This window comes from Panicum virgatum, chromosome 2K (assembly GCF_016808335.1).
Source record: "Panicum virgatum strain AP13 chromosome 2K, P.virgatum_v5, whole genome shotgun sequence".
Taxonomy (NCBI): Eukaryota; Viridiplantae; Streptophyta; class Magnoliopsida; order Poales; family Poaceae; genus Panicum; species Panicum virgatum.
Window position 1 is genome coordinate 63,071,537 of NC_053137.1, and position 13,753 is coordinate 63,085,289.

The window sequence follows — 13,753 nt, forward strand, 5'->3', positions numbered from 1 at the left end:
CTATTCATCATAGGTAACGAGTGACCAGGCGACCGTAACTTCCATTTTACAAAATCCAGCATCGAGCAAACCAGAGCTCCTACCCGCTTCCTGGGCCGTGAAGAGCACCTCATCCTTCACGGCATCCTTGACGCTTCTCGCAGCCTCCCACGCCTTGACGCAGACTCGCAGCTTCCCACCAGTCTCAACCGAAACGACACGCCGCGAGAGGACGACCCTGCCGTCAGCAGTAACAGGCACTTTTCTGCTTCCAGAATCAAGCAAGATTATCTTCTTGTGATCAATGCTAGTGCTAGGGGCTATCTTGCGACGACTGCCAGTGGTAAATGCAGCGAATTGGGCACGGAAACCATCTGGCCATGACGACCCATCACTGACTCGCACAAATATTGTGGCCTCCACAGATGCAACAATAGGACCAAGTGAAAGCCTCACCGTACTAAGCTTGCTAGTTCTGTAACTATAATTGTGATACGAGTACGCCGCATTACCACATGCGAATGGCACAACTAGAAATCTCAAGTCTTTATCCTCGGATTCGGTAGGCCCCTTCACCGTCAGCTTAACCTCGATGTACAAATGATCCTGCCACACAACGGCACGGCTCGGACCTTCCAGTGCCAAGTTCCGATCCTGCGCAGGACGCACACATGCAGCGGCAACGTATCATTAAGCAAACAAATTAGTCGTGAACAGAGTGAAACAACAGAACAGTCAATCAGTTGTCAGTACAAAAACAAGGCAGGTCTGAATGAGTGGACAGGGAAAGGGATCGGAACCTCTTTGGTGAGGGTCTGGCAGTTGTCCCTCGTGCGGCTGAAGATGATGTTGCGGTTGAAGTCGACGGTGTCGCGTGCGGCGACGATGCCGAACACATCGAGCGGCCACTGCAAGCCCCTTCTGATTCCTTCAACCCTGACTGAATACACCTGCAGAGTGTTCATGGGGAAGGCGCCGTAGCGGGGCGGGGGCTCGTCGGTGAAACGCATGGGGCGGAGCTTCGCTGGAGGAGATATGATCTCAGGTGAGTCAAGATCGAGTACAGTATGTCAGCATATCACCAGTAGCAGCAATAGCAACAATGGAGAAGGGAGGACTCACTGGTGTCTTCGAAAGAACCGTGCATACGGGACCAGACAGCCATCCAGTCGTCGCGAAAGGTGCTTGCTGTGTAGGCGTCGTAGTCGGATTCGATCGTCTCGAGGGCATCCTCCGTTTCCGCCGCCGAGTGCGCCTGCTTCATCGCCAGATCGCGCGAGAGGAACAGGCACAGGCGAGATTCCGCTGCGCGCCCACCGAAACGTAGGAGTTTCGTGTGATCACGCCTCGATCGAAGATTGAAGGTTTGACGATCGATAACCAAAAATAGGGTTACGAGTTACCTATGCGTCTATGCCCAACAGGGCCCAGGACGGCGCCCTGGCTTTTATTATGCGGCACGCTCAACTCATCTCCTCCGAGTCCGACTCGGCCCCGCTCTGGCCGGCATGAGCTGACCAAAAACTCATCAGCCGGGAAGAGATATGCTGATCAACATCAGGTTATTACTTATTTGCAAACCAGCGCTTCAATAACGCGTAAGAAACATCAGGTATCCTCGTCTAATCGTTTCTACGACTCAATAACGCGTATGACATCCACCCGTAGTTAGCAAACCATCGAAAAACCAGCGCTTCAACTGATCCAGGCTTGCACCTGCTGCATTCTGTACGGAAGGCTTGCAGCAATTTTTGAGATAGCTGCGTTACGTATTAGCTGGTACGCCTCGCCGGCTCCTAGCGAGAAGATGCTGTAGAGAGAATGTTGTCGCACCCTTTTTTTTTTGAAGTGGAATAGTTTCATTCCATTAAACCGTGGACACAGCACAATCGCTAGCCATCAGAACATCAACGCCAATCGGTGGAGACTCCCAGTACTGGATAGTACCCCGAGGGCCATTACAACCAATATCAGCGAAAGCATGAGCTACCTGATTACAACCTCTATTACAGTGACAACATGAAAAAGAGCTAAAGCATGCGTCCGCTATTGCTTTGATCTCGTGAATGAGGCCACCCACCGAAGACAGCCTGAAACTATTGTTCACCAAAGCATATTTGAGAAGGATGGCATCTGTCTCTAGAACTACATTTGTCATACCAGCCATCTCAGCCATCTTAACTCCTTCTAACGCTGCAATCACTTCAGTATGGAAAGCATCAAGAGCATGGTGTATGTGCCCAGCTCCTGCCTTTACAACTTGCCCCATCGAATTCCTAATAACAGCTCCCCACCCTCCAGCTCCTGTATTCGGATTAAAAGACCCATCCGAATTTATTTTGAGCACATCCTCAGCTGGCCTCTTCCAATGTTCCACCCCCTCCCTGCTAGCATGAACAGGAAGTTCAGGATTTTTCAGAAACTCCTCTGCCTGTGCCTGAATAATGAAAGCTACTTCAGCTGGACTTTTCCTCCTCTCCCCTTCTCTGACATTATTTCTTTCCCTCCACCACTGATAGAGGGTCACACAGACGTATATTTGGTCTCTCTTCTCCATCTTCAGAAGTACTTTAATGGTCTCTTCAGCATTTTGTAATTCACTCAGGTGCTGTCGCTTTTCCTCCAAACCCAGCTCCCAACAAAGATGCTTTGCAAATTTACACTTAAACAACAAATGAGCACTGTCCTCATTAAGCCGATTACACATAACACATCTAGTGTCCAGTTCCATACCTCTTCTCTCTAAATTCATTCTCACCGCCAAGCTATTGTGAGCCAAACGCCAAATGAAGTGCTTAATTTTTCCTGGACAATTCATAGCCCAGATGCCAGCCCAATGCTCCTTCTGCAATGAACTCCCAGCAGATGTCCCCTGAACTCCTCTCACTGATCTCCTTCTATTGTCCTCCATTTGCACCTTATATGCCGATTTGACCGAAAAAATCCCCCCTTTTGTCATAGTGCCATGCCATGCATTCATCCATCTCAGTGTGAACTGGTATAGTCAAAATGATTTCAGCGTCTTCCTGACAGAACGTCTGTCTAACCAGCTGTTCATCCCAAGTTCCCAAACCTGGATCAACCAATTCATCTATTGTTTGTTGCAGGTTCATCCCTCTTGGCCAAGGTGGCAATCTGGTCCACTCCTTTGGTATCGAGGGATCCTTCCAAATCTTGATATTTGCACCATTTCCAACCCTCCAAATGATGCCTTTTTTTCAAAACTTGCACACCTTTCAGTATACTTCTCCATGAATATGACATGCCCGGCTTAGCAACAGCCTTTGCTCCCAAAATCCTACAGCACAGACTCCTTATTTTGAACGTGCCGCCACAACACAGACTCCTTATTTTGAACGTGCCGCCAACCTTGTCGAGCTAACATAGCTAAATTGAAAGTACAAATATCTTGAAACCCCTTTTTGTTATATGCAAATGTGAAATTGTACAAGGTGACAAATGTGACTGGGTAAGTAGAATACATCATCCAATCCAGTGGTCGACCAGCACCGGGAAGATAACCACCACATCCGTGAAACTGTTGGCATCTGGTTCTGGACGCCAAAACACCAGAAACACATGAATATAGCAACGCCACGCTCACGGGGGGAAATCCAAGCAAATGCAACTTTAACCGTTCCAAACCAATTCATTATTGATACTACGCAGAGGGCATAAAACCATAGAAAATAAAGGATCCCAAATGTAACCACAGATAAAGATAGTCAGATACGATGCCACACCCAGCAATCACTGCACTTGAGTTTACTACAGCAAAAGCCAGCTCAAGCTAGGGTGAATGTCTCGGTACCAATCCTTTGTTGCGATACACGCCTTTTTCGATTTAAGTTTTGAGATACAGTTGCTCCCTCTGTTCCAAGATCGGCCTTCTTTGGGAAGCTACTTGGGGCCGACATCCTTCAGCGCGCAGATCTGCTCCTCCCCCATTGCAGACTGGACAGTCACCACAAGGTCCTTCCCGCTGTCAAATCCTTCCTTGATCTGATTAACCAAGCATTTGATGGAGCAAAGACTTTTAGATAGCTAGAGTTAAAATGACAGCACAAAAGAGATGCAAAAGTGCAAGGACAAAGAGTTCCAACAATCAGAACTTTTCATTAGATAACACCAGATGCATTTAACTAGAAACAGCACAAAGCCAGGCATGAGCCCAGAAGAACTGATGTGGTGACAGAACATTATAGATAACAATGCATGTTAATCATACTTAAGTCTGGCAAGTACTGGGGCAGGGCATACTTTGAATTATTTTTTATACCACATTAACCACTAACAAGAAAAATAAAGAGAATGCAAAATCAACCTCTAGTTCTATACTTCTATGAGGACCCTACATTCTACTGCCTTCATGGTCCTTACTTTCTACTGCTTCCATGCAGAATCAAAACAAGTATTACTGTAGAGGCAGGTAACTAAGATGGAGAGTTTCCAAAAATACCTGGCCCAGGAGAGTCTCATCAGTTGGAAGTCTAAGATCATCCTTGGTGTTGCCATCAGAAGTAAGAAGGCTCACCTGAAAGAAATTGAAATAAACGATAAATATTGAATCTAACATTTATAGGTACAAAAGAGAGATACTTTGGCTGATTGTTGGAACATACAAATCCATCCTCAGATATGTCAATCAGCTGATACTCAGTGCGGTTCACATGTGGCACCTGAAGAGTTGAAACAGTGAGTGAATTTCTAAGTGAATCACCAAAAGGGCATAGTTATACAGGCAGAGATATTTAACTTACATCACAATTATGGGAAGATGGGACAATATCTTCAAGCTTTTTCCCATTGAATATGTCGATGGCAACAAAGTGGCATTTAGCATGACCGTGCTTACCAGTCTTTGAGGTAGAAACCTCCACCACCTACAGCATAACATTATTTTTAACCATATTCTTCTCTCTTTCTTTTTGAATCGTTTATCAACCATATTCGATAAATGAATCAAAATTGTAACAAAAAAGATGCTACTTAAGACCAGGGATAACCTCATGATTGCATTGCTGATATCACTCAAATCCACCAGAAACTCAATAATAAAAAGGGAACATAAAAAGGAAATGGGTTTTGCCATCACCTACGAGAATGCCTTAACCCTGTAACATAGTACACAACAAGCTAACAAGACTGCAAGGCTTTGGCAGGTTTAGACTTATGGTCAAACAGGCCAGGTGTATCTGTAGTTCTGTACAAAGCTATTTGCAGATTGCAAAACAGGTAGCTGCTCCAAAGAGTTAGCCACTGCACATGTCAAACTAGATCTCACCTTATTAAATTAAAAAAAATAAGCTTACATTTTTCACAACAGATTCAGCTACGAATCCGAGATGAGTGAAATCAACATACCAAAAGGCCCTTTTATTGCCCCCTTATCTTCAAGGCAGATCAAATTTAACCACAAAAATTGGGGTTCTGAGAAGAAGATTCAACAGAACTTCAGATGGCACCTTTCACACTTGCATCCCGTCTCTCATCCACCATGATCCCCACCTTTCTTCTAGGAAATCACTAATCATCAGGCATCTAGCATCCAAATCCACAAATTCCATCCCCAGACATGATGGCCATCTTCTACGTAATCACTAACCATCAGGTATCTAGCATCCAAATCTACAAATTACATCCGCAGACATGATGCCAACCTTCTAAGAAATCAATAATCTTCCGGTATTTAGCACCCAAGTTAACAAATTCCAGCCCCAGAGAAAGAGACAGGGTCAACCGTCCACAGACAACAATAACAGCATGTATCCCATCAAGACATCATATGGTATTATGATTGGATACAACCCCAAATCACCAGTTCAGCCACACAACCACGCGCATCTAGACATAATCGCAATACTAGAGCACTAGACTCGAACCCAGATCGAAGTGCGCATATACCTTGCAGGGGCGGCCCTTGATGACGATGAATCCGTTCTTGCGGATGGTACCGGCCTGCTGCGGGTAGGTCTTGGACGCCCCAGCGTCGGCCTTCGACTCGAAGTGGTGCTCCTCGGAGTCCGACATGGCTACCCCTGCAACAAACCCAAACAACAAGATCCGAGAATTAGCCTCGATTACTCCAGATCTCAGCAAGCAAAACAAATCCGAAATCAGGAACACGAGCTGCTAAATTCGGAAGCAAATCTGAGAGGCGGCGGGTCAAATTCTTACCTGGTTTGGATGGATCACAAGGAGGTGGAGGAGCAGGGGAGAGATGGGGAGGCGCAGATGATAAGCGATAAGCTCGCGGCGAATCCTAGGGTTTGGGGGCATTTATACTGCTAACAGCAGGTGCACCTACCGCTTCCACCCGGGAGGCCGGGAGGGGGGCGGTTTGTCTCACTGCCAGTGGGTCCAAAATAGAAAGGGCCCGCGTGTCGGTGAAACAGCTCTAGGTGCAGGTGTTTAGAGCATCTGGACCGTCGGTTCGGTCGGGTGGTCTGGACACGTGTACGGCTGCGGGGGGTAGGGCATCTCCTCGCGTTTGATTCACGCCATGGACGGCTGAAAGCATCTTTCTTCCTCCTTTCCCTTGCTTTTTTATTTATTTTTTATTTGCTTTTCTTTCCTTTTCAGCGTCTTTTTGCTGATCAGCGATAATAAGGAAACACAAGTCAAGCTCTGATTCCGATCAGATTGGGATCCGCTGTGAGGCCTTATAAACGCACTGTTCCTAACGTTCGGTTTGCACGTGACTGAAGTCTGGAACAGACCGTGTGGGAATTGACTGGGCATGTTTGTGCTGTTGGTGAATTCCCATGTAACATACACCAGGAAAATGGTGGCGCAAGTCAGCTGTTCAGTAATTCGATCGTGTTACGTTAGTAATCGTGCGGTGATATTTTTAATTTCGCTTGAGTGGCATCTTTCATTGTATCAATCTTCCTCAGTGATGTGAAGTTCTGAACTGTACGTTTTGAAGTAGTTGATCAAACCAGGGAAAAAAGAACAAAACTAGAGCCTAGCAACTTTTCAGCCCAAGGGTTGTGACCGCTGGGCCCAACAAGATTATTAGACAGATATAGGCATTGATTTTGGGCTCAAAATGTTTCAGGCTTTTGCAGGCCCAGCTCACCTTGCAAAATGTCCATATCTAAGTCTACTTCCCCTCACTCAACGATAGTAAAAAGTTTAATTTTCGTCCCTCAACTATAAAATTGGGTTAATCTAAAAAAAACTATAAAATTGGGTATAGAGTCTTCTTCAACTATCAAAATCATTTGTTTTATCTCCCTCAATGGTTTTAAAGTGGATTTACATTGTTGTTTCAAAGATTTTGCTCTCTTATCTCTTTTTTCACTCAATCGAGGTAGCAATTATGGTCCAAAAATCATGAAAATTGCCCTAGTGGTAGTGGAGATTACAATGAACCCAATTTTGCAAATTTTTTGAAGCTTAAAACTAAATAAATTTGAAACTTAAAATTTTAGAGAAAGAAAGAATTAATTCAAACTTCATTGAATTTTTAAGGCATCAAGATTAGCTCCATCTTTAACAAAATATGAACTATGTGACACATATTATAGGTACATCAATAGGATTTTTTATGAAGACGTATTTTATAGCAAAATTTGAAGTTTATTACGAAGGGCCAAATTTTATCTCTTTATTTATTTATTTATTTATTTATTTATTTATTTTCACATAATTTAAAATCTACACAAGATATGCATAAATGAGATATGAAAATTCTTCAGTATTTTTTATATTTCATATTTTTCTATATATAAATCAAATATGAAAATTCTTGAGTAGATTTTAAATTCTGTGAAAATAAATAAAAAAGGATCAAATTTGACCCTTCCTAAGAAACTTAAAATTTTTCTATAAAACCTATAAACACAAAAATTCTATAAACACAGTCCAATTTTTTTCAAAGATGGAGCTCATCTTGATGCTTTAAAAAATTAGTGAAATTGTCAAATATGGAGCTCATCTTGATGCTTTAAAAATTCAATGAAGTATGAATTCTTTCTTTCTTGAAAATTTCAAATTCATTTTTTTGAGTTTGAACTTCAAATAGTTGTGAAATTGGGTTCTCTGTATTCTTCTCTACCACTAGGCCAATCATCAAAAATTTTATCCACGTTTGCTACCTCAATTGAGTGAAAATAGATAAGAAAAAAAATCTATAAAAAAATACAAAAACCACTTGTGAAAACCGCCGAGGGAGGTAAAATAAATGGTTTTAATAGTTGGGGGCGACGAGATATCCAGTTTTATAATTGAGGGATGAAAATCAGATTTTTGCGATAGTTGACGGAGGGGTAGTAGACTTTTTTTTTCTATCTATTATCATAAACAATGATGGGCCGCTACCCGTTGGGCTGCGAGAAGAGTGTCTACTTATCAGGATGTTTAACAGCAGTCAGCAGTGGGCATGAAAATGAAATGGTTAGGATGACTCGTGATGGCCCTGGAGGTGAATTCGTTCAAACTTGCAGAGACCGGCGGCACTGTGTACGAGTTGAAGACTCTTATTGGCTATCCGTTTGAGTCGAAGTCTTATTTTGAACCCCAAAAATGTAATAGAATCGTGTATTATGTATTTATGTTATGATGGCGCTTAGATATAAGTGTGTCCTCAGGAAACCAGAGGGTATGTCCAACGGGCTCGAGATCTACCACTGAGTTTCTGAGTTAATGGAGAATTAAAATTTCCTTAAAAAAAGAACATGCTCGTATTCAGTGGCGAAGCTAGAGTAAAATGGAGGAGGTGCGACAAGACTATTGCCAGACCACCAAGCCTGTGGGGGGGGGGGGGGGGGCAGAATATTAGACCGAGAGGGGTGCTTATAAGGCTAAAATCTAAGTGAAACAACTGATTTTTCCAAAAAAAAATTGGGGGGTGCGGCTGCACCCAGTAAATGTATTGGACTTTGCCCCTGCTCCTATTTGTTTGAATTTTCGACTAGGATGATCACATTTGTAGCTAACTATTTTTCATGGTTGATGATGTGTTGTGTTGTTGACAATGAGATATCCGTAGTGAGTATAGAGGTGTTCGTACGCCAAGGAAGAGGTGAGCTTTGTTGTGTTTTTGTAAAAAAAAGAAAAAAAATGAGATATGTAATTTGGTTCATTAATCGACGAGGCAGCGGGAAGCAATCAGACATGCAACAGAGTGAGATTGCCCCATTACGGGTGTGGCAAAACCACCTGAATTATCCCGGCTCAAGTGCGCAGGCCATCACCATAAAAGCAACACCGGCTCAACGCACTTCAAACGGTACAATTCTTGGTCTGTCGGGTAACGTCCCGATACAACCACCGGTTCTCGGATCGAACAAGCATACCCCGCACGAAGGCGAGTCCAGAGACATTACAACCACAATTTTACAACACAGGCAAAGTAGTGATTACAACATGTTTCGAAGTACTATTACAGAACCAAACTCTGTAAAACAGTTATACAAGCCATAACTATAAGTTCAGAGTTTGAAAAGCAGCGGAAATAGAACATGACGGCTACAACACGTCGCAAAAGTACACCAGGCTAGTCCAAGCATGGTATCACTCGTCAGGGTCATTGCCGGCCGAAGACGTATCCCACTCTACGGACCAGCCAGGAGGCAAAGAGCAGGGCCAAGACAAACTAGCGACCTGGTCCTCAAAACTCATACCTGAAAAGGGGTTTCAACAGCAAGACTGAGTATTCTAATACTCAGCAAGACTTAACCGTCAACGGGTATACATAGCCCACCTAACTAGACTATGCAGAGTTCTGTGAGGCTCTGGTTTTCCTTTTGCTGAAAAGCAATAAAGAGTAGGTCCTTACTTTCAAATTTTAGCTTCCAAGATTCTAGTTGATTAACCATTCTATGTAAGCAATTACTATTCAACCATTGTAGATCTTTAAGCAAACATCAAGATTGATCACAATAATGTTGCTCTTATTACTCTGTGTCGCAAAGAGATCAAGCAGTCCCAAACTGTGGGAAGCAGACGATTCGAATCGAATTTGTTAACCTGGCCAGGTAGACCTAATACACACGTTTGGAACACCGTCGGCTCGTTCCCAAACAACCGCTTACCTTTCTTTCCGGCTTGTGGATAGGGTCACTCTCCCCGACTACAGGGCTCCAAGGTCCAACCTTGTCCCTCGAAGTCGCAGTGTTGATCAACAATAACATTTAAAAGCCTATCTCTAAAGAGAGAGTGATAGGTATATCCACTCCCCGGTCCAATCGGCTACTAGGCTTACCGCGTACCATATTTACGGCATGTGGCTAGTACGTTCAAAAACTTAACCAGCACTACCACACACCGCGACCTTAGCAAATTCATCAACACAGACGGGGTCTCACACAAGGTCATGATATCGAACACAACCCTGTCTGTCGTCCTTATATTGATAACAAAAAGTAAACAAGCAATTCCTATAGAGCTCGCGAGTGGCAGGCAATCACTCGACTTTTACCGGTCCTATAAGCTTAGCAATTATTCGAACTCAAGTCTAGTGTTCAGTACATAGGTTCCTAGGATCATGCATCTAGGGTTTCAATTCAAATCCTAAGAACTGTAAATGCACAAGTAAGTAATAACAGTAAATGGTAATAATTTGAAATATAGGTTACGTCCGGGGCTTGCCTTCTTGGTAGTCACTAACTATTTCAGCCCTGGGCTCTTCCGAACTTTGGTCCGGGGCTTCAGTTAGTATAGCAGTGTTCACTTGAGCTTCGAAATCACCTCCTTCGGAATCCGGGATCAGCTCGTATGTCCCGTCCGATAGAGCAGACGTATCTATATGTGATGCAAGAGATGAAATTATAAACACGCTCACGATGTGGTGAAGCTAAGCAAACAAAATTAATACACACATGGGCAATCGTTTATAGAGTAGTAACTCAACATATCTAACTACACAAGGCATCATGATCAACGGCACAAAAGAAGCTTACTAACTTCATAAAGTAAGTTGTAGTGGTTTCCTATAACAAGTAAACTATGGTTTGCTAATAAATTACCTAACTCAGCACACATTCAGTAATAAATTCAGTCAAAATTACATCAAACAGAAGGTAAACAGAAAAGAGCTATCCTGCAAAAATCATACCAACTCATGCAGCCATTTAATTAGAATAAAACAATTATTCAGATAGCACCTAGATCAAAATTGAATTCTACAGAACAAAAAAGAGCAAAACAGAAGCTGAAAATTTAACAAAAGGTCGACACAGAGCTAACTTAGCTACTGTAAAATTTTCAGAATTTATTATGCAAATAATTAATTAGGAGAAAATAAACAAAACAGACATCAGCTTAACAAGATTCATTTTTAGCTTCTGTTCTAGTCTTCAAATGGTGCTCAAATTTTACATACAGTAACCTGTGACTAAAAAAAGGCTCTAAAAAATTATCAGGATTTTCTAAGCAACGAAAATATTTAACATGAATAAAGCTCACTTAACAAGCATTAAATTAAAGAAATAGCTAAACATGAGCACTGACCACTAAAAATTTATAGCAATACTAGGGTCGCATGAGAATATCACCATAAACATTTCACAGCAAGACATGTTTTCAATCATCAGTTAAGTAAAAGATAAAAACAACTAGCAATTATGCACTAGTAACACAAATCTATTTTTATAGCAAAAACTTTCAACTAACACCCAACATATTATGATCCTACTGCATAGATCTACTCTCAAGGATTCCAAAACATCAAGGTTTACATTTTTCTGAATTTCCTACGAATTTCTATGGAATTTCAAAGTTTACAGCAAAAATTACAAAGGGATCCCTAAAGGCACTATTCACTTGAGTCTATGGCTATTCAAATAACCCCTGGGTTTTTGTTTCTTTTCACCCGAGGTCCCTGGCCGCAGGGGAGAACAGAGGAAAGTGCGCCGGCCATTACCGGCGGCTAGGCTCGCCTGCGGCGAGGGTTGGGTTGGGGAAAACGAAGAGGAGAATGAGGCGCACCCCTGGGTACCCTTGGTTCGCGAAGAGGTGGCCGGAGGAGGCGGATCAGTGGTGGACGGCGGTTTGGCGGCGGTCTGCAATGGCGGGGACGGCGCTCCGGTGGCCAATGGTCGACGAGAAGCGGCCAAAAAGATGCGTGAGGGCGAGGCAGAGCTGGCAGTGGGGTTGGCGCAGGCGGAGCGGCGGTGGAGGCGCGGTTCGACGGTGGACAGTGAGGCGGCGGCGGAGGCGCTCGTCGGCGGGGATGTTCCGGTGGGGATTGGGCGAGGAGGAGGGGTGGGTGAGCTGCGTGAGGTCGAGGCGCAACTGATGGAGTGGTCAGCATGGGCGGAGAGGCGGGTCGACGGTGGCGTCAAGCTCGACGGCGTTCGAGCAGAGCGGCAGCGGCGTTCTGGGGTCTGGGGTTGGGGAATCGGCAAACGAATGAAGGGTACGTGTTGCGGGGCTATTTGTAGTGCTCAAGCGTGCGCGAGAACGAGGGTCGGGGCTCTGCAGCGAGCTCGCCACCGCGACAGCAAGGTGGCGGCCGCTGGGCTCGGCCAGGACGGCGTGGCAAGGGGAGGGAGCTCCAGCGCGCGAGGAGGTAGGTCCAGGGGTTTGTGGGGGCGCCACGTGAGGCGGCAGCGAAGCAGGAGGTGGCCTCTGGCCGGCCCACGGCGGCAGGCGGCGGCACTGAACAGCGGCGGGGGGTGAAACAGAGAAGCAGGCAGGAGGATGAAGAAAGGTGGACTGAGTTGCAATTTCAGAAAATTCCAGGGATCATTCTATAAAACAAGGATAACTTTTAATCTAGGGCTCAAATGAAAAAGTGCCCAACATGAAAGTTGTTCAATTTTTCAAGATCTACAACTTTGATGTTGTGCAAAAATTGATTTGATCAAAGGATAAAGAGCTAATTTTGAAAACATAGAAGGGATTTTGAATTCAAAGGACTTTTGTCCTTTTCAGGGTAAATTCACTTTAAACTTAGGCTGAATTGAAAGATTTTCTGCCATGCAATGATTGCACTGAATTTTGCAAATAAACCCTCCACAAAATCTATAATTACACATCCTATTCAAATAAAACTGTAAAGTTGACCTTAGAACAATCTATAATTACACAAAGGTCCTTAAAGTTTTAAAATAGGCCCTTGCTCACAGCACATGAAGCATAGGAAATAAATGCGGTTTTAATGTGCAAACACCTAGGGTGTCACAACGGGTGTGTTACGCCAGAAAGTTCCTCAATCCTGTGCCTGTTCCCGAGCGAGTCAGTCTCATTTTGATGACAAACGACACGATCCTCCATAGAGCTTCCCATTTGACATTTCTCCATCGCGAGAGATTCTCTCCAGCCACAGGTTGCCCAGTGGTACGTCCGGGGTCGGTTCAATCAGTGCGTCCAATTCTCCCGTGCTCTCCGAAAAGAAGAACTGAAAAATTGTATGGACTTTAGTGGTACAAGGATTGTTTCTTTCTCACTAAGGGATACAACTAACAAGCCTTGTAAACTTCTATCAGCGTAATATTAAATTTCGTGTTGTTATGAGTAGTATGACATTTTTTTTCAAATGAGATCTCTTCCTCGATGTATTGATTGCCCACACTATTGGCATGCTCTTGAAAACCAATGTGATACTAGCAAGTAGCAACCACCAACCTTCTAACCATATGGGAGTATGGTACAAACCCTAACAGCAACCAACCAAGTAGCTAAGCATAACACTCAACCAACCTAATGAAAATACGAAAAAAAGGACACATGAAAAAGAAACCTAATGGCATGTACATTCAGGCCCACTAAAAAAGTCAAAACAAATGCCGTTCTCCAAATTGATCTATATGTACAAAATTAGTGA

The 13,753-nt window shown here is 43.8% G+C and overlaps 2 protein-coding genes across 3 annotated transcripts; both read right to left on the reverse strand.

Annotated features, from left to right (window-relative positions):
- LOC120695576 lies at nucleotides 1–1,243 on the reverse strand. The gene is made up of 3 exons (XM_039978788.1): nucleotides 1,102–1,243; nucleotides 780–1,003; nucleotides 1–633 (listed from the first exon to the last, which is right to left on the reverse strand). The coding sequence occupies exons 1-3, from the start codon at nucleotides 1,241–1,243 to the stop codon at nucleotides 1–3; spliced, it is 999 nt and encodes a 332-aa protein (XP_039834722.1).
- Nucleotides 1,244–1,799: 556 nt separating this feature from the next.
- Nucleotides 1,800–6,316, reverse strand: LOC120693663 (eukaryotic translation initiation factor 5A). Of its 2 annotated transcripts, XM_039977023.1 has the most exons (6): nucleotides 6,157–6,316; nucleotides 5,884–6,017; nucleotides 4,740–4,862; nucleotides 4,602–4,658; nucleotides 4,439–4,513; nucleotides 3,589–3,981 (listed from the first exon to the last, which is right to left on the reverse strand). In XM_039977023.1, exons 2-6 carry the CDS (start codon nucleotides 6,007–6,009, stop codon nucleotides 3,880–3,882), a joined length of 483 nt encoding a protein of 160 aa, XP_039832957.1. In that variant the 5' UTR covers nucleotides 6,010–6,017; nucleotides 6,157–6,316; the 3' UTR covers nucleotides 3,589–3,879. The 2 variants fall into 2 exon arrangements, with proteins under 2 accessions (XP_039832956.1, XP_039832957.1); XM_039977022.1 differs by having other exon boundaries at nucleotides 1,800–3,981; nucleotides 4,602–4,862; nucleotides 6,157–6,227.
- Nucleotides 6,317–13,753: the final 7,437 nt, after the last annotated feature.